Source organism: Mustela lutreola, chromosome 9 (assembly GCF_030435805.1).
Source record: "Mustela lutreola isolate mMusLut2 chromosome 9, mMusLut2.pri, whole genome shotgun sequence".
Classification (NCBI taxonomy): Eukaryota; Metazoa; Chordata; class Mammalia; order Carnivora; family Mustelidae; genus Mustela; species Mustela lutreola.
The window spans coordinates 11,424,632-11,448,298 of NC_081298.1; the positions used below are offsets into that span (position 1 = coordinate 11,424,632).

General features: G+C 48.6%; 1 protein-coding gene and 1 long non-coding RNA gene across 3 annotated transcripts in view; both read left to right on the forward strand.

Moving 5' to 3' along the window:
* The first annotated feature begins 919 nt into the window (after positions 1–919).
* Positions 920–17,263, forward strand: LOC131807481 (uncharacterized). Its single transcript, XR_009344509.1, has 3 exons — positions 920–2,702; positions 15,476–15,761; positions 16,531–17,263. It is a non-coding gene; the product is annotated as an uncharacterized LOC131807481 (long non-coding RNA).
* Positions 17,264–20,501: 3,238 nt separating this feature from the next.
* Positions 20,502–23,667, forward strand: part of PTGIS (prostaglandin I2 synthase) — a 41,723-nt gene continuing 38,557 nt past the window's right edge. Inside the window, exons 1-3 of one of the 2 annotated variants that reach the window (XM_059132868.1) lie at positions 20,502–20,626; positions 20,751–20,851; positions 21,212–21,482. In XM_059132868.1, coding sequence (XP_058988851.1) covers positions 21,409–21,482 — 74 coding nt within the window. In that variant the 5' untranslated portion in view covers positions 20,502–20,626; positions 20,751–20,851; positions 21,212–21,408. The remainder of the gene's footprint in view (positions 20,627–20,750; positions 20,852–21,211; positions 21,483–23,667) is intronic. The other variant, XM_059132870.1, reaches the window with a different exon arrangement.

A 23,667-nucleotide genomic window follows, 5' to 3' on the forward strand; every position in this document is an offset into this window, starting at 1 on the left:
GGGTCGATGCCCCTAAACATTTTTTTAAAGATTTATTGATTCGAGAGAGAGCATGGGAGGGCAGGGGGAGAGGGAGAGAGAGAATCTCGTGCAGCCTCTCTACTGAGTGCAGAGCCCGACTTGGGGTTTGATCCCATGACCCTGAGATGGCAGCCAGAGCTGAAATCGAGAGTCAGACGCTTCACTGACCGACCACCCAGGTGCCCCAGCGTTCTCTGAAGCAGTGCTGAGGACAAGAGACACCGCCTCGGCCTGTGCAGCTGCACAAAGTTGCGCTGGTTGAAAACACAAAGATCTTTCAGGTGTGTGTGTTTGTGTGTGTATGTCTGTGTTTAGTGTGTTTATTTAAAAAAAATTTTTTTAAGATTTTAAAAAATTTATTTATTTGACAGACAGAGATCACAAGCAGGCAGAGAGAGGGAGGAGGAAGCAGGCTCCCCGCTGAGCAGAGAGCTCGATTCAGGGCTCGATCCCAGAACCCTGAGATCATGACCTGAGCCGAAGGCAGAGGCTTTAACCCCCTGAGCCACCCAGGCGCCCTTCAGGTGTGTTTTAAAGAAAGGAATCATACTGTGTATGTCATTCGGGGCTTGCTTTTCTCCTTAGTGATAAATGTTGGAGGCTCTTCTGGCTAGCAGAGGTAAACCTCCACATCCTTTTTCATGGCTACAGAACGTTCCAGGCTATGAGGCAGCTATAGTTTTCCTGACAGTGTCCCTCCTGGTTGGCATATAGACTGCTTGCAGTGTTTGATGATCACAGATGGTGCTTCAGTCAATATTTGGGGGTGTCCATTAATACAAACTAATAATAATAATATACTTATTATTTATTAATAATAAATAATAATTATTAGTTAATAATATTAACCGTTAATAATAATAGTAATAATAGTTGTTATTTTTGCTTCAGCCAGACTGAGCCGGGATTCAGCTCTTGTCACAAAAGCCCCTGGGAACTCTGAAGGGAGAGGAATGAGATTTTCCCCGAGATCCTTCGGGCCCAGACATTCCCTCACACTGCACGTGGAGCCGTCCCCCACTGGGAAGGCGCCCTGCCTGAGAAGGCAAGCAGCTCCCGGAGAGGCCTAGCGGAGGAGGAAGACAGGCCTGGTGGCAGAGACAGAGCAGAGGAGCAAAGGTCTGGAGGCGGGGTGGTGCCTGGCGGGCTGGACCAACAGCGATGACGACCCCCTCCCGCGGTGACACGGTGCCAAGTGACACACAGCCGGTGACATGGCTGCTCTGACCGCGATCTCTAGACCTGAGGGTGTCTTGGAAAAGCAGAACCTCGGGCCCCACCCCAGATCTATGGAGTCAGAGTTTGCTTTTCCACAAGAGACCCACGTGTTCCGGATGATCATGGACGATGCACGGGCCTCAGTCTAGAAACATCCAGAGAGACGTCATTCTCCTCCTGGAGGGAAGGCTGGACTGAAGGGCTGCTCTTCTCTGGTTCAGACACGTCTGGCCGCTTTCTTGGTGGTGGAAGAACAAAGAAGGAAAGAGAAGGCCACCCCCGGGGCACGCGTGCATACGTGTGCGCGCACACGCTGCTCGTGTCACTGGCCGTTCCGGTGCTCGCCAAGGGCCTCTGCTTCCTCACGGAGGCATTTCCTACCGAGATGGGTCACAGAGCACGCAGTCCTCTCACTGGGCTCTGCGGGTCCTGGGGTCATCCCAGCCTGGATGTCAGAGGTGACCTTGTGACACTTGAGCCACAGTCGGCAGGAAAAGCGACAGCACGACAGCCTTATCGTTGTCCATGGCGGGGAGAAGAACCCGTCGGGGCCTGTCCTCTCGGACGGGAGCGGCGCCCCGCGGCTGTCAGGGCCTCGTTCTGATGCTTGGCTCACCCAGCGGGCCCCTCGTCCTAAACCACCTTTTTTACCAGCTCAGAGTCAGGCCTTTTCTGGCAGCCATCTGTATAAACAAAGTATTTTGGGGTCTAGAAGAGTGGTTTCTTCTCTGGGCAAGACTTTTTGACTTAATTGTCCCCTCACCTGTGACTCCTATGCTTAAAAAGATCAAGACTGAGCAAAAGAAACATATTATTTTAGTCCACATCTCTTAAGAAAACAAAAACACATTCAAATTCCACTCCTCGGGCTGTGTTGGCCTCGAGCCTGGCCCTAAAAGGCTGAGGGGACAGACGATTATTCCCGGCCTCCAACGACGCTCTCCTGACCTCTGGCCTCTAGCCCCCAGCCTCGACCTTTCCCATTTCTCTGCATTCTGTCTCCCCACATCGCCTGGACCCATCTGTGAGCCTCCACCTGTCCACACAGGAAGAAAAACGGAGTTTGCAGTATAAATATTTAGCTTGAAGATCTTGGAGAGTGTTTTGGGGGAGGCTCCTGGGTTCCAGCACAGCTGACCCCACAACTTCTCCAACGGCCCCGCCTGCCCTCCACACACGCCTCCCTCAGCCCCACTAACCAAGGCAACTGGCAGCACCTGGGGGGAATGCTGGGGGAGGGGTGCTTGAGCCTGGCGCCCCCACAATGTCCATCACCCTTCCCAAAGCCACCCTGATGAACATACAATCTAGGTCAAGGCAGCTCAACCTCTGGCCTCCAGCTCCTCGTACAGATAATCCGGGCCCGCCATGGAAAGATCTGACTTCGTTCACAGCAGAAGCTGACATCCGGGGCTTTGAGCCAGACCTGAGTTTGAAATCTGCCACTTCCTAGCAGGGTGACGGTGAGTGAAGTACTTTGGTTCTTTGAGCCTCTCATTTCTTCCTTGTAAAATGAGGATTAAGGGGGTGCCTGGGTGGCTCAGTGGGTTAGGCTTCCGCCTTCGCTGAGGTCATGATCTCAGGGTCCTGAGATCAAGCCCCGAGTGGTGGTAACCCCTGCTTGGCGGGGAATCTGCTTCTCCCTCTCCCTCTGTGCTCTCTCTCATTCTCAATCAACCTCAAGTCAATAAATTAAAAGTTTTAAAAAAATACAATGAAGGTAAAGTCAGTGCTTCTAAACTGGGAGTGATTTTGCCCCCTTCCCAGGGGGGAAATTGGGCAAAATCTGGAGACATTTTTGGTTGTCACAATTTGGCAGGAGGGTGGGGGGTGGGGGAAGCTGTTGGCCTCTAGTGGCCAGAGGCCAGGGATGTTGCTAACTACCCTGCAGGGCACAGCACAGCTGCACATAACAAAGAATTATCCAGTACAAATGTCCAAAGCTTTGAGGTTGAGAAACCCTTGGATAAGGTGATCTCCATGTTGTAGGGTTTAGCTATAAGGATCAAGTTCACCAAGCTGCTGATACGGGGTCCGGCATGTGCTAAACATCCAATCCATGGCTGGGAGTTTAGTTAATATTTTTCTTCTCTCTGAGGACCTCAACCTTCTCTCTCCAGTCTCAGACCATCTCCTAGCACCACACCTCGGGTGCCTCTCACGGAGCAGAAGGTACCTGCCCCCCACCCCCACCGCCGTTTCCACAGCCCAGTCCAGGCCTTTCACCGGGGCTCTCAGCCTCCACGCCTGCCCCTGCTCCGTCACCTCCCCCACACCCCCACCACGGCAAGTCCCTAATAACCAGCATGTTCTGAGTGCTAAAAATGTTCTAGACCTACACTGAGCCTTTATGTGCATTATGTTCCTTAATTCTTAGAACAACTGGCAGGCCAGTACTAAGATTGTGTCCATTTTAGAGGAGGGTAGACTGAGGCTCCCTGTAGTAACCAGGCCAGAGTCACACAAGTAAATGACAGAGCTGGGATTTGAAACCAGTTTTGACTGAGTTCTGCTCTTTTCACTGGAATGGTACCCAGCATCTCATATCACTAAAGCACAGTGGATAGGCTTCAGAGTCACTGCAGGGAGGGGGCTGGTCTGCTGAAATAGAGAACCCACCCAGCATGGACCCAGGGATCTGCACTGTGACCGTCTCCTAAGTCCGTTCTCAGGGATTCTGATGCTGACCATCTACGCACCACACTTGGGGAAAAAGACTCTCTCAGATCCTGTTGTTCCTCTTAAAACCCTCAATGACTCTGTTTTCCCTCAGAATGAAGTCTAAAGTTCTGGGCCCTCTTTCTCTCATTTCTGAGTTCTTGCGTTTGTGTCCTGTCTCATACCCCTGGGCCTTTGCACAGGCGGCAGCCCTGCCTGCTGCCTTCCCTCTTCTTCTGGGTGATTCCTGCAGGTGCTGGGCTGGGAGTGAGGACTTCTGGGTCTTAGCCTCATCCGGCAGCAGTCACACAGTAAAACTTTGGGTATGCCTTCACTCTTGGGGGGCCTCTGCTTCTCCACTGGAGCCACAAGGATCTGACTAGATAATGGCTGCGGGAACAGTCGGGCCAGAGCAGGATCTAACCACCAAAGGCAGGCATCTGGGCTGTTGCACTTGGCTGTGGGTCGGCAGCCTGCTTTTCTGGCACGTGCTAAGCACTAAGTCATGTTACTGGGAAGTCCGGCCCCAGAGTCTTGGCTAAAGCCACTTTGGCCAAAGCAGTGTTTCCCCACCTTATCTCCAGCCTACTTGCTCATAATATTTAGACATTTGGTCTTAAGTTGAGAAATCTGGTGACTCAGAGAAAAAGCAGCTTTGGCCAGCTCCCCATCCTGGAGCCCTCCACCCCTAACAAGGACGCACCCTTCTACACAGAGAAATGTACTTTCCTCCGGCCGGCAGCTCTTCATGGTGGAAAGAGCAATCGGAGGCCCAGAGAGGGAAACCAACTTCCCTAAAGCCACACAGCCAACCAGCAGCATGCATGTATTAAATATTTTCTGAGTACCTACTATGTGCAAATCTCTGTGGCACATAGAGGCTGGGAAGACAGTGGCGAACAGGACAGAGAAGGAAACAGTCCTTGTGGGAATTTTAGTCATGGCCAAAGGCTCTTGAGTGGATTAGACACTGACACATACGAAGCTCTTATCATGTGCTGGGCACCCTTTCAAGTGCTTTATGTGATGACTTGATTTAACCCTCATCTTAGCCTACTGAGGGAGCTGCTGTCATTTGACAGTAAGGAAACTGAGGCACAGTGAAGTTAACACACTTGCCTGAGGTCACACAGCTAGTGTGGTGAATGGTGGGCTTCCAAGATATCAGGTCATAATCCTTGGCACCGGTGAACGTTACCGTATATGGTGAAGTCTTTGCAGATGTGACTGAATTAAGGATCCGGGAATGAGATGAACCTGGATTAGCCACGTGGGCTCTCAGTGCCACCAACCGTGTCATCGTAAGGGGGAGAGTAGACAGACACACAGAAGAGGAGAGGTGATGGAGAGTCAGAGACTGTGGTAATGTGTCACCAAGCAAAGGGATGCCAGCAGCCACCTGAAGTGGGAAGGGCCGGAAGTGGGAAGGGCCGAGAGATGGTTCCTCCCCCTGCCGAGCCTCTGGAGGGAGCACCTTGCTTTCCACCCGGTGAAGCTGGTGTTGACCTTCTGCACCCCAGAACCGAGCTGGAGTAAGTTTCTGATGTCCTAAGCCACCAAGTTTGTGGTAATTTCCTATTTATTTATTTATTTGACAGAGTGAGAGAGATCACAAGTAGGCAGAGAGAGAGGGGTGGGGAAGCAGGCTCCCTGCTTGAGCAGAGAGCCGGATGCGGGGCTCAATCCCAGGACCTTGAGATCATGACCTGAGCCTAAGGCAGAGGCTTAACCCACTGAGCCACCCAGTTGTCCCTGTGGTAATTTCTTACAGCAGCCACAGGAAACAAATACAACTAGTAAATGGCCAAACCAACATTTAAACCCTGGCAGCCTTCCAACGTTCAACGTCCTAGATGCATCTTATTTTGGTTCCACAGGCTGGAGCTAGTCTCACCGTCAGCCCGGATTCAGGGCCTGTGGAGGTAAGTCATGCTGCCGAGGGCTCGGGTCCAAGGAGATCATGAATTAGGGCATCAAGGCAGTGAAACTGCCCCCGTCCCCACCTCCTGCTCAGGAAGTGAGCTGGAGAGCCAGAAGGGCCAAGAAATAATAATAATAACTATAATAATTATTATTACTATTATTTTGCTTAAGCTAGGATGAGCTGAGTTTCTACCCTCTACAACGAAAAGCTATTCTACATAGACAAATGGTTCTCATACCGAACACTTTGTCAGTAAGGCAGAGAGTTCTTCCCTTAGGGATTAAGTGACATGGGCCACTAGGAGCATAGGAGCTTCTGAATCTGGTCCCGTCACTTGGAACTGGAACACAGTTGATGGGAGCAGAGGAAAGCCAGGCTTTGGAGTCCAACTTTCTGGAGTCCCTGCCTCCCCCATTACCTGCAAGCTCCTAAACCTAGTTAAGGGAGTCTTGAGTCCTGCCGTGAGGGAGGGAGATGGGGGGTGGGGGAGGTGGCGTTATGAGGATTTGAGGACCTCATGCACCTGGGCTTGCTTCGTGCAGAGGGGACCCTCACTAAATGGCACTCAGGAACCTCAACTTTTCTCCTCGGAGCTCCGTTTCGAGATGCCATCGTGGAGAGAAGCAGGAGAGGAAAAAAAACGAAACAACCCCACTTGTCCCTGAAACAGCCAAGTGAAACCCATCTTGCCTGAACAAACAGTTTAAATCATTGTCCTAGCTTAAGATTTTGTATTTCTCCCCACACGAAGACTCACGACAAGATCCGGCTAGGGACCCAAGCAGAAACTTCTGTGGTACTTACTCTATGCCAGGCCCCGGTCACATGGGTCCCAAGGGAAAGTGAGGCCCAGAGAGGCTAAGTGACTCACCTGAGGTCACATAGTAAGCAGCAGAGCTGGGATTTGAACTCGGGTCCTCTGACTCCATAATATTCCTTAATCATTGCACTCTTAATCATTGCACTAGATGACACCTAAGGAAGGTATAAAAGGCTAATTTTTCTTTGCATATCCAAATTCAAAGTAAGGAAATTTGTAACTTAGTGCAACCCTGACAGTGTAGGCCCTTGTAGTGGGGCCTTAATCTTTGTGTGCACAAAGGAGCCTTCCAGAAGTTACATGGGCCATCCTTAGGCTGCCTCCGACCTGCACAGATTTTGTTTATCCATGAAGTGTTTTGCATCTTGAATAACCAAACCTCCCACCCGCCCCGCCCCAACCTTCCTGGCTTCTCTTAAAAAACGCAGGGCTGGAGCTGAGGGGCAAGCCTGGATTTCAAGGGGGTGTTTGTTCACGGCAGGAAGAGAAAGCGGAGGAGGCCTAGCCCCCTGAATACAGCTCAGTCTGAGGTGGTTTCCTGTGCCCAGAAGACCTTGTCTGGGTCGGGCACATCCCCACCATCCAGCCATTCATTCCTGCGGGGAGCACAATGTCCCCTTGTGCCCCTGACGGCCTGGAGCCCCGCAGGCGAATGAAAGCAAAGGTCTCTGGTCAGAACCCAGGCCCCACCGTCCAGGGCTCTGTGGCCTTGCTGATTCCTGTCCCTCTCTGGGCTCCCCTTTCCTCCTCTGTAACGTGGGAATGCAGTCATCCCTGCCCAACATCCCACCTCCCCACCCCACTGTTTGGTCCTCCTGGGGGGATCTACTCCTCTCACCTTGTTTGGCTGTCCGGCAAGGTCGACTGGGGGGGTCACATGACCCAAACTCAGCCAATCAGATTCTCTCTCGGGAGAAGACTCACTAAGGGGAAATTAATGCTAAGAGGGGGAATACCTGGTGCTCTCAAGACCTGGCCCTTTGGTTCCTACTCCCCACAACCCTGGCTCCTGCTTCTTGTGTCCCCGGACCTGACATGTGACTGTCCCTTCCAGCTGGTCAACTTCTCCTTCCATTACCCTCCTTTCTGCTTTTTTTTTTTTTTTTTTTTTGCTTAAATTGGGCAGGGTTGGCTTCTGCTGCTTAGCACCAAGGAACTCTGCCTGATGCCAGCGTGACAGCTGTCGCTTCTACAGTTGTCGTGATGGCCACATCATACGCACTAACGTAAACTGTAAAGTGCCACAAAAACACGAGGAACTGTCAAGACACTGCATGTTGATCTTACTCACTTGGGCCTTGGAATCAGAATGAGACTCCCGGTTTTACCCCTTTCTTGCTGTGTGACCTTGGGCTACTTAGGACCCTCCATCTTTTTTTTTTTTTTAAGATTTTATTTATTTATTTGACAGAGATCACAAGTAGGCAGAGAGGCAGGCAGAGAGAGAGGAGAAAGCAGGCTCCCTGCTGAGCAGAGAGCCTGATGAGGGACTCGATCCCAGAACCCTGTGATCATGACCTGAGCCGAAGGCAGCAGGCTTAACCCACTGAGCCACCCAGATGCCCCAGGATCCCCCGTCTTGAGTACCAAATATGGAACATAAACTTTTGTGTGCTTTTCTTATTTTATTCAGGCCTCAGAATGGACAAGTTTTTATGATTACAAGTGACAGAAACCCCACCCAAATCAGCACAAGCAAAAAAGATAATCTAATTGTTCCTGTAGTCAGGAGTGTCCCAGCTTCAGGCATGGCTGGATCCAGAGGTTCAGATTATGCCTAAAGAAATTAGTTTTTCCCCATCTCATGGCTCTGCTTCCCTACGTGTTGGTTTCATGTTCAGACAGGCTCTCACATGGCCCCAGTATCCCACCAGCTCAGAAATCCTTCGAAGATCACCAAGGCAGGAGACATCTTCCTTCACCTAAATGAGGCAAACAGCTATAGATCTCCCTTTATTCCTCGTGCGTGTATGTGTGTGTGTGTGTGTGTGTGTGTGTTTAATTAGTAAGGTCAGAAGGCTGTAATAAGTATGCTTACCAGGCTACATTTAACTAATGTTTCCAGTACTTCCAGATACTAACTTTTACATCCTCACAGCCGTCCTGTGATACAGGATTGATGACCATCCCCATTTGATAAATGGAGAACTGAAGCACAGAGAGGTTAAGAAATTGCCTGGGGCCACACAGCTTTTAAGTGGAGGTACCAGGCTTTGAGTCCACTCAGCCTGGCTCTGGAGCACAAACTTTTATACTTTTAACACCTCTGTGGAAGCAGAACCATAGACATTTGGGCTCCACGATGACCTGGGCATCAGAATTTGGAGCTGTGGACCACACGCATGACTGAACAGCCACCCAAAGACTTCCTAACTCACCACTGATTTGAGATGTTAACTGTTCTGGTTACCTATGGGTGCAGAAAAATTACCTCAAAAGTGGCTTAAAAACATAATTTCATTAATGGGTCTTCAATCTGAGTAGGGGTTGGTAGGGAAGACTGTGTTCCACTTAACATCAACTGGACAGGGACCACCAAGGGCTAGAGGATTCACTTTCGGGATGACTCGCTGACATGGCTGGCAAGTTGGTGCTGGTTGTTGACTAAGAGTCCAGCTGGGATAGAGATTTGGGGACCTTGATATGTCTCCACACGGACCTCTTTAGGTGCCCTGGGCTTCCTCCCAACCTGGCGGCTAGGATCTGAAGGCAAGCATCTCCATACAGAGGGAGAGAGCCAGGCAGAGGCTACATTATCGTTATGACCTAGCTTCCAGAGCTAAATAGAATCACTCGAATGGTACCTTATTAATAAGGTGGTCACAAAAGCCTGCCCAGGTTCAAGGGAGGGTCAAGGTCTGGAAGAGTTTGTGGGACTAGAAATACCATCATGGCTGTTTTTAGAAAACACAACCTGCCACCTTAACTTTGTCATTTACTAGATTCCTGAGTGGATTTGGATCTATTTCTGGTTTTGTTCCATTAATTCGTCTGTTAATATCCACCAGTACCACAATGTTTTAATTTATCAAGACTTTATAATTTGGCCTAATATCAGATAGAACTCTTCTCCCCTCACTGTTCCTCTCTCCCAGAGATCTCTTGGATATTTTTGCTTGTCTAATTTTTTGTATGATTAATTTTTATATTAGCTCATCTGGTTAAAAAGCTGTTGGTATTTTACTAGGATAACATTGAACTTAGAAATTCATGTAAGGAAAACAGACATTGCTTTAATGACGAAACTTGCCACCCAAAATCATGGTGTATCTTTGTTCAGGTATTTGAAACATGTAATAAATACATTTGTTCAAGGTTCTTTTTGTGTGCCATTCAGTAGTGATTTCAAGATTTCTTCGTGGAGGTCTTACTTATCTTTTACGTATTCAATCTTGATTTTGTTTCTGTAAGTGGGAAATTATCTTTCGGTAGAACTTCCACTTGATAGTCGTTTGAATATAGGGGAGCTATGGATTGATATGTGCTAATTTTGTGTCTTAACATCTTACTGCATTATCCTGGGTTTCCCACAGACAGGATCATTTTATATATACAGTATTGGTAATTTTATCTTCTCCTGTTCAGTTTTCATGTCTCTGTAACCCCTTTCTTTGCCACCTAATTTGGCACTGAGTGATGCCATCTTAAATATCCAGTTCTATGTTAAATTATAGTATTGAAAATGGACATTTTTGTCTTCGTCCTTTAGTGGACATGCCCCTAGGAATTCTCCAATAAGCATGATATACTTAGATATATTTTGTCATGTTAAAGAGGCAAATACCTATTTATACTTTACTGAGTATCTATGGATTCTTATTTATTGAATGCATGAGTGTGTTTTCATCAAGAATAGATGTTGAACTTTCTCTAATGCCTTTTTAGCACCTAAAAAGAATCACATCTATTAATATCATAAATCATATTAACAAGGGTGCTTGGGTGTCTCAGTTGGTTAATTGGCTGCCTCTTGATTTCGGCTCAGGTCATCATCTCAGGGTTCTGGGATCCAGCCCTGTATCCTGCTCCTTTTGAGAATTCTCTCTCTCCCTTTCCCTCTGCCCCTCCCTAGCCCATGAGCACATACACACACTCTCTCTCTTTCTCTCATAAATAAATAAATCTTTTTAAAATTACATTAACAGATTTCCCATTATTGAACTAGCTTTGCATTCCTAGAATAAAACCCACTTGGTTACGATGTCTTATGCCTTTTTTTCCCTAGATTTTACTTTTAAGTAAGCTCTGCACCCAACTTGGGGCTTGAACTCACAACCTTAAGATCAAGAGTCGCTTGCTCTACTGACCGAGCCAGCCAGGTGTCACTGATGTGTTATTCTTTTATTGTGCTTCCGGTTCTGTTTGCTAACATGTTATTGAGAACTTTTGCATGGACAGTTACAAGTGAAAGTTGTTACTTTCTTTGTGCCAGCCAAGGCTTCAATCTTAACCTCACACTTGCGTCTCAAAAATAATGTCAAAGTTTGTTTGTTTGGTTGGGTTTTTTTTTTTGTTTTGTTTTGTTTTGTTTTTTTTTTGCTTATGCTCCAAAAGGACTTAAACACCTTAGAATGGTTTATTCTTTAAAAGCTTCAGAGGATTTCCCTATGAGGCTACCTAAGTTAGGTATTTTTGGTGTTGGGGGTGCAGATCTCCGACAGCCTCCTCTATTTCTCCCATGAACTTCACCCTCATCCAGACATAGCAGCAGCATCTGGGAGATGCTTTACAAAATTGAGGGTCTCGGGCAAAACCCCAAAACCAGAATCTTAATTTTAACAAGATCTTCATGTGGTCTGTGTGCTTCTAAGAGCAGCATGTCTGTGGGAATCAGTCTGGTTTTTTTCTTCTGTTCTGAAGCCAAATATGGTAAATTATATTTTCCTGGAGAATTCTTCTTTTCATCCAGATTTTCAATTTCCATTACAGAGAGGTGAACAAAGTAGATAGACCCCTGTGATCTTTTAAATTTTCTCTTTTTCTGTAGCTAATTCTCCCCTTATTATTTCTTATGATACACGCTTACATGATCTCCGTTTTTTCTGGATTGTGTTAACTAGTGATTGATCTCTGCCATCATCCAAAGAACCAGCTTTGGGGATTTATTTATCAGTCTTCCATTCTTCCCTCCATTTTACATGGCTGTTCATTAAAACAAAAATAGATATTTACCTCTTTAACGTGATAAAGATTGATTTCTGCTGCATTCATATTAATTACTTTTACTTTCTTTCAGTTTGTTTTCTTCTATAATTACTTTTCATAAAACATTTTATATTTTGCTTTTTTATCATTTCATTTTTATTAACATATAATGTATTATTTGTTCCAGGGGTACAGGTCTGAGATTCATCAGTCTTACACAATCCACAGCGCTCATCATCGCACATGCCCTCCCCAGTGTCCATCACCCGCCAGCCCGTCCCTCCCAACCCCCTCCACTCCAGCAACCCTCAGGTTGTTTCCTGAGATTAAGAGTTTCTTATGGTTTGTCTCCCTCTCTGGTTTCATCTTGTTTCATTTTTTTCCTCTCTTCCCCTATGATCGTCTGCCTTGTTTCTCAAATTCCACATATCAGTGAGATCATATGATAATTGTCTTTCTCTGGTTGACTTATTGCACTTAGTATAATACCCTCTAGTTCCATCCACGTCATTGCAAATGGCAAGATTTCATTTTTGATGGCTGCATAGTATCCCATTGTGTGTGTGTGTGTGTGTGTGTGTGTGTGTGTACACCACATCTTCTTTATCCACTCATCTGTTGGTGGACATCCATTCCATAGTTTGGCTGTTGTGAACATTGCTGCTATAAACATTGGGGTGTAGATGCCCCTTCTGATTATATTTTATTTTATTTTTTAAGTAATCTCTATGCTCAGCATGGCTCTTGAACTCACATCCTGGAGATCAAGAGTCACACACTCTACTGACTAAGCCAGCCAGGTGTCCCTTAATTCTGTCATTTTGGGATTTTTGTGGTGGGGGAAGGGGGGCAGTTAAAAGTATTTCACTGTGAAGTCTGCTTCTCCAAAATTTGTTTTGTTTTTTTTTTCAGGCGCTTCTTCCAATATTTAGTGAAGTTTGGAGTCTTTTTTTTTTGTGCATATACCATATACTATCCATAGTCCCTTATCTCTTTAGACAGTGTCTATTAGTTCTCTTTTATAAAATTGCATTTTACTTCTATAATCGTTTACTTCTACACTTATACATGATAGATCAGTTTTGAATTGTATGCTCCAACTCCCAGGTATTGCAAATGACATCTTTTGTCCAGATGTCCAAAGATTCTTTCTTTATCTTTAATGTACAACGAGTACTGGCATGTGGCTTCATGGCATTTTTCCCTGTCACAGAATGTGACCCCCGATTGTGTAGATTCAAGCCTTCTTTCACTTCAAGTTTTCTTGAATTATATCTTTAAATGTTCTGTTCAGTTATTTTGTATTTCTTCTTTGTAGGTTCCAACCATGCACACATTGGCTCTCTGCTGTCTCATCTCCTTGTCATCTTCTTTCACCATCTCCTCCGCGTCATTTTCTCCCCCTTTCCTCGTTTCTGTCATCTGTGTTCCTCGCTGTATTTTCCACAAGGTCTGTTCTTCCTGTTTCTTTCAAGTTGGTCTTACTTTCTGTGCTTTTTTTTTTTTCCCTTCTGTTTCTTTCCTGATCACTGCTGACTCATCGTCATTATCTCCTTGGACCATCTTCTGAGTTCTTCAGTTATTTCGGCTTTATTGTTCTCCTTCAGAGAGGTAATTTCTCAGTCAGTTTTTATTCATTCCAAAATTATCTGGGTGCAATTTTCATCCTCTCCGTGTTAACCTTTTCCATCTGTCGGTAGAATGTAATGCTCTTTTCTGCAGGATTTAATACGATAACTTTGTATGGAGGCTTCTACATTTATTTTTAAAAATTTTTTAATTTTATTTTTTTCTTAAAGATTTTATTTATATATTTGAGAGAGAGAGAGAGAATGAGCGGGGAGGGGTCAGAGGGAGAAGCAGACTCCCTGCTGAGCAGAGAGCCTGATGTGGGACTCGACCCGGGGACTCCAGGATCGTGACCTGAGCTGAAGGCAGACGCTTAATCAACTGAGCCACCCAGCTGCCCCTACATTTATTTTTTAATATAGGAAGGGCTTGCTTTTCCTGGGTCCACTATTTGCTGATTGTTCCGGTTGGTGTGGGGAAGAAGGATAGTTGCCGGGCTTCCTAACTGAAAGGTTCTCCCCTCTACCGCCAGAGAGACAGACTGTTTCCTGTAAATGTCTTCTCTCTGTACTCCTCTGTTCTACTCTGTTTCTCTGAACGAGACCAGATCCAAGAGGGCTTCTGCTGCCAGCATAACTCACCCCAGGGTCTACATTCATAGCTTTCTACCCTGGGGCAAGTGCTCATCCCCAGAAAGTATTTTTGCTCCTGCTTTCTGAGATTTACCACCCCTGAGCCCACTCACTACATCACGTGCGGCTTCTGCCCTATTTTAAATCTGCTTTTGGAAAACTTCTCATACACTATGAAGTTTATGGATTATATCCTTCTCCTGGTTTTGCTAAAAATGGAGTTTGTGAGGCTTCTTCTTCTTCTTCTTCTTCTTCTTCTTCTTCTTCTTTTTTTAACTCTCCTTGATGCTTTGGTATCATTTCAGGAAGGAGAAGGGGAAAATGTTGCCATATGCGGCCACTTTTCCTACCCCCATTATCTTACTGGGCTCTCTTCAGCTACTCTGAGACATAACCAAACAGTGATGATTGCTGTCCCCACGTTTCTGCATGAGGAAACAGGAGTTCTGGAAAGTTCTCAGGGTGCTATAGGGTGGCACGAGGATCCGCCCTTGCAGATTGGATCCACATGGGTCTGTTCTCTCCTTGTCCTCCTGTCAAGCTTGTGCTCAGGCATGAGTGGGGGAGATGGAGGTCTGGTGGCATCAGTTTTTCCACTCCAAAGTGCCAAGGCAGCTGGTTGGGAGCCATGGGACCGCCCATACCCCCGTTCAGGGGGCAATCAAAGGAGGGGAGGCTTGCTGGAGCCCCTCTCCTCTACCACCCTTCCCCTTTGGCAGATAGCCCGGAGACAGGATGAGACCCCTCCTAAGCATCACATCCCACCCTGGGCAGGAGCCTGAGAAAGCTACAGAGAAACCTGCCCCGCTCAGCCTTCTTGTATCCGGAGAGCTGCCCCAGCCTCTGGGTTTTTTGCCGACTACATAATGCATTCCCCGCATAATCCTGGCTCTCCTGGGGGAGGATGCTGGAGGATAGCTTCATTGCAGCTCAAAACCTTGATCTTTAGAGAACCTCCAGTCTTCTAACCCATGGGTGTGCCCCATTGTAGAGACAATCAGCAGCAAAGCCTGGATATCAGAAAACAGGTCATTTCCTGCAGCCCTCCCTTGCCTCCAATCCAGATATGTTTTTTCTACTCCTGTATGAAAATGACCAAATATGGAATGTTTTCCTTCTTTCCTACCTCTAAAATTCTCGATAAAGAGGCTTACACAGTGCTGGCAAAGAAATACTCAGCAAGCGTATGCTGAAAGAATTATACTACGTCATTTTTATTAAGCACTTACTGTATGTGCTAGACACACGATCTTCCTGACTCCTTCCTTCCATCCTGGGAACGAGGCCCTGTCATTACCCTTGAGAAAACCAAGATTCCAAGCATAAAAAGCAGCTTACTCTGTATGTAGCTGATGCCAACAGCATCTATTCAAACTGACACAGAAAAGTTCAGAGATTAAGGCATGCATTAATCAGTTTTTGCTGGTAACAAAAAACCCCAGAATCTCCATGATTTAGAATCATAAATCTTCATCTTCTTACTCACAGGTCTGCTGAGAAATCTCCGCTTCGGCCTTCAGGTTGAATTCCGATTTCTCCATGTGTCATGACTAATGGCAGAAACCAAGAAGTTCAGTGGAAATACACAGTTCCTCTTAAAATCTGTGCTCAGGACTGGCCCACCCGCCATCACTTCTTCACCTCCCACTGGTTAGAGCACATCACATGCCTGAGTCCAGCATCACTGGTGAGGGAGAGATCCTCTGCCCACCGTGGAAGGCCCTGCGGGCATGTGGTAAAGGCTGTGGATGTCTAATTCCAATACAGGGAAAGGGTGAGAACGGGACACCATGGTCTACTCTACCACAGGACTGTTCCAGGGCAGTTAGTTAGCAGTGGGGCTTAGCCATGACTCTCCTCCGGGTCCAAGATGGCTGCCACAGCTCTGAACCAGTCTCCAACTTACCTTTGTGTCAGTCTGGCCTTCACCTCCTCGCTCTCAGGCTTCCTTCTAAAACTCCACTATCCTTCTCTGATTCTACAGAGCGGTTCAGTTCCACATCCCAACTCCAGATCTGTTTTGCATGCCCCAAAGGGCTTAGCCACTGGCCTTTGGCACAGCTAAACTCCAGGGCCAAAATCAGGGGGCAGATGGGCCTTGCTGATCTCTGTGGTGTTTTAAAATAATGTGAGCTATCATTTCTGGCTTCTCTTGCATCAGAAGACCTAGCCACACTGGACACATAGTTCTACACGGCCATAGTTAATTCAACTGAGTAGAAGTGGCTTCCTTTTGGAGGGCACAGGGCTCTCCACTTTCCCCTGTCTCCATCCCTCCCTATCACCGCCCTAATAGGACAGTCTCACTTTATTCGTTTACTGGACTTGCTGGCAAACTTGACTTTGCCGCCCTCTCTTTAGTGGCATGGGAACAATAGAAACTTTGCAGCTTGGGTCTCTCCTTCCCCCCCAACCGCCCCCCACCTCTCAAGCTGGCCCAGTGTCTATGAATGGAAGATTCTCTTCTTGGACTGATAAGATTCATGCCTATAGAAGCATATATAGTCAGCTGATTATTATTAATTTTCTGGTTCTTGTTTTAGATGGACTTCCTTACTTTGGCAGCCATGACGTGCACCTGTCAGGTCTCCAGGGTGGGGCCTAACGGACAGATAGACCATGGACTCATCCTAACAGTCGAGCCAAGACCACACTTCTGCTTCTCCTGGTTCAACAGTGAGCAAGGCAGGGAGGAAGGCCCAGTCCGAGGAGACCCAGGGCTCCTCCGGCAGCACAAGGACTCTTTGTCGCATTATGGAATTTTCCCAGTATGGCCCTGCAGTCAACAACCGCCCAATCTTCCTTCCCCCTCCCTCCCGGCCTCCTCTGGCTCCCTCCTCACTACTCCTCCCGCCAACCCTGGCATTCTCCCCCCAAAAAATCTCCTGGATAGTTCATCCCTTCTTGACTATCTCAGAGGACCTGGACTAACACCACTTCCCATAATAGATTTGGGTAAACTAAGAGAAAGAGAGAGGTCTTCCAGGCAGGTAAACAATTTGAATAAAGGTGTGGAGGTAGCAAAGCCCAGGGTGTGCTCACATCACATGGGGAAATTAGCCTGTCCTAAGAGGACATCAAATCCCCATGCTATAGCCTAGCAAAAGAAGTGCTGTGTGACCTTGGGTAATTCACTGAGTCTCTCTGGGCCTTGGTTTCACCATTTGCAAACTGGGAACACAAATAGTACCCACTTTACAGGCTCTTGAGGGGGATTAGACAAGTTAATACAAAAAAAAATTTTTTTTAAGATTTTATTCATCCATTTGACAGAGAGAGGGAGAGAGCACAAGCAGGGGGAGCAGCAGAGGGAGAGGGAGAAGCAGACTCCCTACTGAGCAGGGTGCCTGATATGGGACTCAATCCCAGGACCCCCGAGATCATGGCCAGAGCCGAAGATGGACGCTCCATGGACTGAGCCACCCAGGTGCCCCTGAAAAAGTATTTTGAATGGTCTAAATTACCAACTAAAGTTAGGGTCATAATTACAAAAATATTTAAAACTGGCCTTGTCTGATGAGGCTGTATCTTAGCTTTGAAGAAGGCAACACACATAATATTTTCCTTTCCAAACATAATTTGTTTGTGGTCTTTCGGCTATAGACATGAAAGGATCTGGTCCCTGGAAAAAGCAGGGGTGTGGGACAAAAGATGTCCTTTCTCAGCCGAGTCTCCCATTTTCTGGAGTTGGGTCTTGACATTGTCCTCATGAGCCTATGGCAGCCAGATAAGAGAGCGAAGGTTAGGAGGGATGAGAGAGTTACCCAGAGGTCTTGTCTCTGATGACCAGCGGACATCTGGACACAAGAAGACTCCCACAGGGAACATGTGGATGCTTGTCCCTGGGTGACAGCCCCTGGGAGAGGTGGAGGGAAGAAGGAATTTCCCGAGACTCCACCTGACATGTGGGCTTCACCTCCCAGAAGAAGACTTGGACACCGGGGTGGAACCCTGCTGGGTAACTCTCTGCCATCGCCACTGCTGGCAAAGTGCCCATTATACAGATGAAGTAGCTGAGGCACAGTGAGATGAAGTGATTTGCTTAGGGTCGTGCAGCGAGCGAGCTTGGGATTTCAATTTAGCTCTTAAGCCTCGTATGTCCCAGCCCTTCCTCCACAGGCTGGAGGGGTGGCCCTTGAGAAAGTTCTCCCTCATCTTCAGTCTTGAGCCCATACCAGCCCTCAGCAGGGCCCTGTCAGGCCTCCTGGGTCAGAGGAGTTTGGAATCTCTGCTTCTTGCCCTCACCTGCCTCTTCGGCAAGACACCATAGCTGGAGAGTTGGGCCGCCTGTGAAGAAGATACCCTATTAACTTAATCAAGTTAACAAGCCTGGCCTGTAGTAAAAGTGAGGCTAATTAGATGAAGGGACACCCGTGAAAGCTCACATGGGTCAGTACTGTGAGAGGTGCTTTGGATGCATTTACCTCACGAGGTCCTCACACAGCCATGGCCCGAAGGTCGTCTTAGCTAGAAATGTTTTTGGCTGCACGTAAGAGAAAAATCTGACCCGTCTTAGCTAGAAATGTTTTTGGCTGCACGTAAGAGAAAAATCTGACTCATGGTCCTCACACAGCCATGCCCCAAAGGCCGTCTTAGCTAGAAATGTTTTTGGCTGCACATAAGAGAAAAATCTGACTCTGGCAACACAGATGAATTCTTAAACAAAATCTTGGAGATAGGTGGTTCGTGGGATAGCTATTCTTTAGCTCGGGTTTGGGGTTCTGCAGAGAAGAGGAGGCAAATCCGGAGGGAAAAAAATCTCCCAGAATCCCCCAGCAGAGATCCAGAAGGCTCCCACGTGGCCTCACCAGGACCAGTTCCTAGCAGAGAGGGATATCCCTGCTTGGGCCAGACCAATAGGAAGAAGGCGGGGCCACCTTCCTAAACATGTGCCCCATTCCTGAACAAAATCAGGTTCCATTAGCAAAGGTAGAGGCCAGGGGCCTCAATACATTCTTCTCTTATTGATGTGGGAACAGCTGGTCTCCTTCCCCCTGGGGTGGGGGAGGGGAAGTCGTCCCTAGATTGAGTAGGCAGGAGAGACATACTATTTGGGAGTGATTTGGACCGGGGAGCTGCTGGTTTATATTCAAGCCTGGGAAGTGAGGTGGAAGAGCTGACATTTATTGAGCCCCTACTGTATACCAGTCTCCATGCTGGATGATTTCTGTCTCTCATCGTGTAAACCAGTCCTCACAACAGACCTATGAGGAAGGAATTATTCTGCCCATTTTTCAGATGGTGAAACTGAGACCTAGCCCTGATCACATATATGGAGAGAGGCTGAACTGGATTAAGTGCTGACAGCAGTTCACTTTCACAAATGCTCCCTCGTGTATCCAAGACGTGTCCACCAGATCACGTCATTTCCTCAGCTCCACTGACCAGGCACCCCAGCTCCGGGAGGGGAAGCAGACTGCTCAGAGTCATACCGTTGAGCATTGGCCAAGCTGGGCTGTGAACCCCACTGCCAGAAGGCTGCCCCATCGTGCTCCCCAAATTTGGAGAAAACCCTACAGGCCTGTTCTGTGGCCTTTTTGGGATTGTTGGCTTCGTAAGCGGATAAGCTAGATAAATAAACAAGAGGTTCAGTCAACTCCTTTTTCCTCTTGATGTTCTGAATCCAGAGGACACATGAGGGTCATCCAGCTGCCTTGACAGCCAACATTAAACAGGCAAATAAATGAATCTTTAACATCATAGCAGGAATGTTAAGTACTGTCAAGAAAAAAACCAAAACAGGTTAAGGCAATCGAGAATAATGGCATGACCACTTTGGGAAGGCCTCTCGGAGGAGGAGACAGTTGAATGGGGACAGTGGGACGAAGGATGTGATGGAAAGAGCCAGCTGTGCGAGTCTCTGAGAGATCGTTCGAAACAGAGGGAGTATCCCGTGCAAAGGTCCTCCTTGGAGAAGGACAAAAGATGAGTGTGGTTGGAGCAGAGTTGGGGAGGGAGAGAGTGGAGGGCATGAGGTTAGGGAGGGAAAAGTAGCAGGGGGCAGGTCATGCGAGTCCTTACAGGACCTAAGGACTTGGAGCTGTGCTTTGAGTGAGATGGAGCCATGGGAAGTTCTGAGCAGGATTCAGTTACAGGATCTGACTTGGTTCTAACAGGATTCATCTTCAGAGGGAGGAGGCTGAAACCAGGAGACCAGGGAGGAGGAACAGCTCCTCCAGGGGGCTACTGGAAAGACAGAAAGGAAACCTGCCTGAAGGCACCAGCAGGGGTGCCTGGGGGCTCAGTCCGATATACCTCTGGCTTTTGCTTTCATCTCAGGCCGTGATCTCATGAGTCAGGACCTTATCCGTGGGGAGGTCAAACCCAGCATCAAGAGATCACTCACGATCATCACGGAGTCCACTTGCGATTCTCTCTTTCGCTCTCTGTCCACCCCCCTCTCTAATAAATAAATAAATCTTAAAAAAAAAAAAAAAAGGCACCCAAGCAGTAAGAAACAGACATGGGATTAGAATCAGACCTCCGCCCACTGACTCACCACCGTCACCTGTGCCAAGCACGGTTGTTTGCAACCTCTTTTCACTGACAAGTTCACATTAATTTTCTCACAACTTCGACATGTCTGTTCCGACCAGGAGCTGGCCTCAGAGCGGGTGTAAATCATTTGAGGAGTGAGCGGTGAGCGCGGGGACGGGAGGGAGGGGGGTGTTCCTCCTAGCACCCAGGGGTGGTCTCTTGCAGAGTCACAAGGCCTGGAAACTGGCACCTTCCATCACTGAGCCCCTCCTGTGCTCCAGTACAGGTCTGGGTGCCTTACCCGGTCTCCTGCAGCAGGGGAGGACTCGGGGACTCAGAGCTAATCCGGGGCAGCTGTTGTGGCCCGGTTCACTGTAGCTATTGAAGGTAACAGCGCCCTGTAATCCGGCCAACCCCACCTAGTCCAAACAGGCTAGAGAACTCCAGGTCGGGGGTGAGGATGGGAGGAGGAGGCTGTAGGTAGACTGTGGGCCTCTGCCACACCGCTCACCGCCTCTACCCGTGTCCCCGCATCACCTCCCACCCTCATACCCCCTTCCCTCTCCCCATCGCCCTGGGTTTCCCCATAGTCCATCTCCTCCTCCTCTTCTCCCTCCCAGGAACCCCTCCTCTTCCCTGCGTCACCCTTCCTGTCCCACCTCGTCCATACCGCCCCCCCCGCCCCCCAGCTGCCCCCCACCCCCGCTCCACCCCACATTTTCCACCCCCCTTTCCCGGCCCTGGCAGGGGTCCGCGCCGCCGAGCTGGGGGAGGGGCTCCCTGAGGGCGCCCCGCCCCCCCGGGACCCCGGCGCCGTCGGCGGGCCCGCCCCCTGCCCTACAGCTGCCGGCGCGCGGGGAAAGAGGGCGGCTGGGCCGAGAGGCACCTGAGCGCCCCGGAGCCCGCGCGCCGCCGCACCTCGCCCGCCGGCCCGCCGCCCCGCCATGTCCTGGGCCCTGCTCCTCGGGCTCCTGGCCGCGCTGCTGCTGCTGCTGCTGCTGAGCCGCCGGCGCACGCGGTGAGTGGCCCCGCCCGCCCCGCCGCCCGGACAAAGGGGCGCCTTCGTGGGGTCCCGAGCCGCGCCGGCCCGCCGACCCCGCTCCCCCGGCGGAGCCTCCCGCGAGGGGCGAAGGGGCTCGGGGCGGGTCCGCCGCCCCACTCCCGGGGAGGACGCCCGGCGGGACCGCCGCCGCGAGAGGCTCCCCGCGGAGAGGAGGCGCGGGAAGTAGGGGACGGGGTGGGGGACCCGTCCGAAGGCTCCCGGTGCGCAGCGCTCGGCCGGCACCTGCGCGGGGCTTTCGCGGGAGAGAGCCCGGGGTCTCCGGGTGGGGAGTGGGTGCGTGGACGGGCTCGAGCGGCTCCGGGAGCGAGAAGCCCCCTCCTGCTCCTCAACCTCTGCCTGGGTCCCCCTGTTGGAGCCAGTCTCCAGCCTCTGTCCGGTAGCCTTGCTCCTCGCCCCATTGCACAGATGCGAGAGTTGAGGCTGGGGAAGGCAGAGGCCCTGAAGGATGCCCTCTTACCGGCTCTGGAACCATTTTCCATGGGATACCCCTCCTGGACGAGGGAGCTCGGTACACTCAGACCCAGAAAGGGGTCTCCCCTCCCCTGAGACCCCACAGCCTGACAGGGTAGACCAGGGACCAAACTTAAGAGCTTTCTCATCCCAGAGATTGTCCGGCTCTGCTATTTAGGATATTCAAATCTCATACATCTCAAATCAGGGACATGGCAGTAGGTGTTACTTTTATAAAATATTTTAAAAATTGATTTGGATCGCCCATGGAATAGCTGAGTACATTTGACTTGAGTATTTGTGCTGTTATAGATAGGACTGAAGCCCTTCCCTTCCTTTCTGGCAATTCCAGACTTCTTTTGTTGATCAGGGCTCCCTCATAGGGCTGTCTGAGAGCAGGGCTGGCGGGGAAACTTCCAGATTTTTTTTTTAAGTACGCTTTTTATTTTAGACTGGTTTTATATTTACAGAAAAGTTGCCAAGGTTGTAGAAAGAGTGCCCAAATACCCCTCATACAGTTTCCGCCATTGTTAACACTTTACATCGATGATGGTAAGTTCGTCAAAACTAAAAACCAAGACTGGTACGTTAAGATCAAGCAAACTCCAGACTTACTTTGAATTTGGTCAGTTTTTCCATCATGTCCTCCTGTGCCAGGATCCAGTTCAGAGTACCACACTTCTGTAATTATACCTCTTCCACAGGGCTGTAGGTAATACAGGGCAGTGTGTGTGTGAGCGTGAAATGAGAGTGCCTGAAAATTCCAGAACATTTCTGGGAACTTTTAATTTTTAAACACTGTATGTTAAATTTCCAAACAATAAACTCATGATATTTTCCTTCAACCTCTGGACACCTTTTCAGGTTAGATTTAAAACTATGTATTCATTCATTTGCCTGAAAAAATAAATGAGGGGAAAAGGAAAAAGGCAAAACGTAATTTTTTCTATGAAAAAATGAATTATTCTTCGGAAGTGGTCAGGCTTTTTGGAAACTCTGGAGGTGTTTTCAGTCTGTGCATTTGCTTTTTTTTTTCCTCCAGATTTTAGTTTTGATATCTGTCCCTATTGCTACATGGAAATCTGATTCATTCTTTTGATTGCCTGTGTAGTATTCCATAGTAGGAATAAATGGAAGGCTTCTTTTTTTCCTTTTTATTCCTGTCCCCATTGATGGACTCTTAGGTTGTCTCCAGCATTTTTGCTGTTTTGGACAAAGTGCTGTGGTCTCCCTGTGAGACCCACTCCTCTGGGCTCTACTCCGGGGTAAATGGGGCAGCCGTAAACCCCATGGATTCTGGGAGGCAGAGTCCCTGGGTGCTCAGCCTATGGGAATTCAGCCTCTAGGAATAAGAACAACCTGAGTGACTTCTCTCTGCCTTAGTTTCCCAATCTTTAAAATGGGGAGGATAATGGGACTAGGAGAGAGTGGAATTGCTGGGTTAGAAAAAATGCCAGCTAAACGTTGTTTGAGAAAATTCTTGCTCTAATTCAGAGAGCAAATTTATCTTTGAGGGTGTGTTGTTGATTTTTATACCTGGTGGCTTAGGAGGGCTAGCAAGTGGGTACTGGGGAGAAGTGTAGGTGTGGGGGTCACGGACAGCTCCGGCGCAGCTGGGTGGACCCTGGGGAGATCCCACAGGGACTTCACGGTTCAGGTCTCCATCTCATTTTCTTCTCCCAGCTCAGTA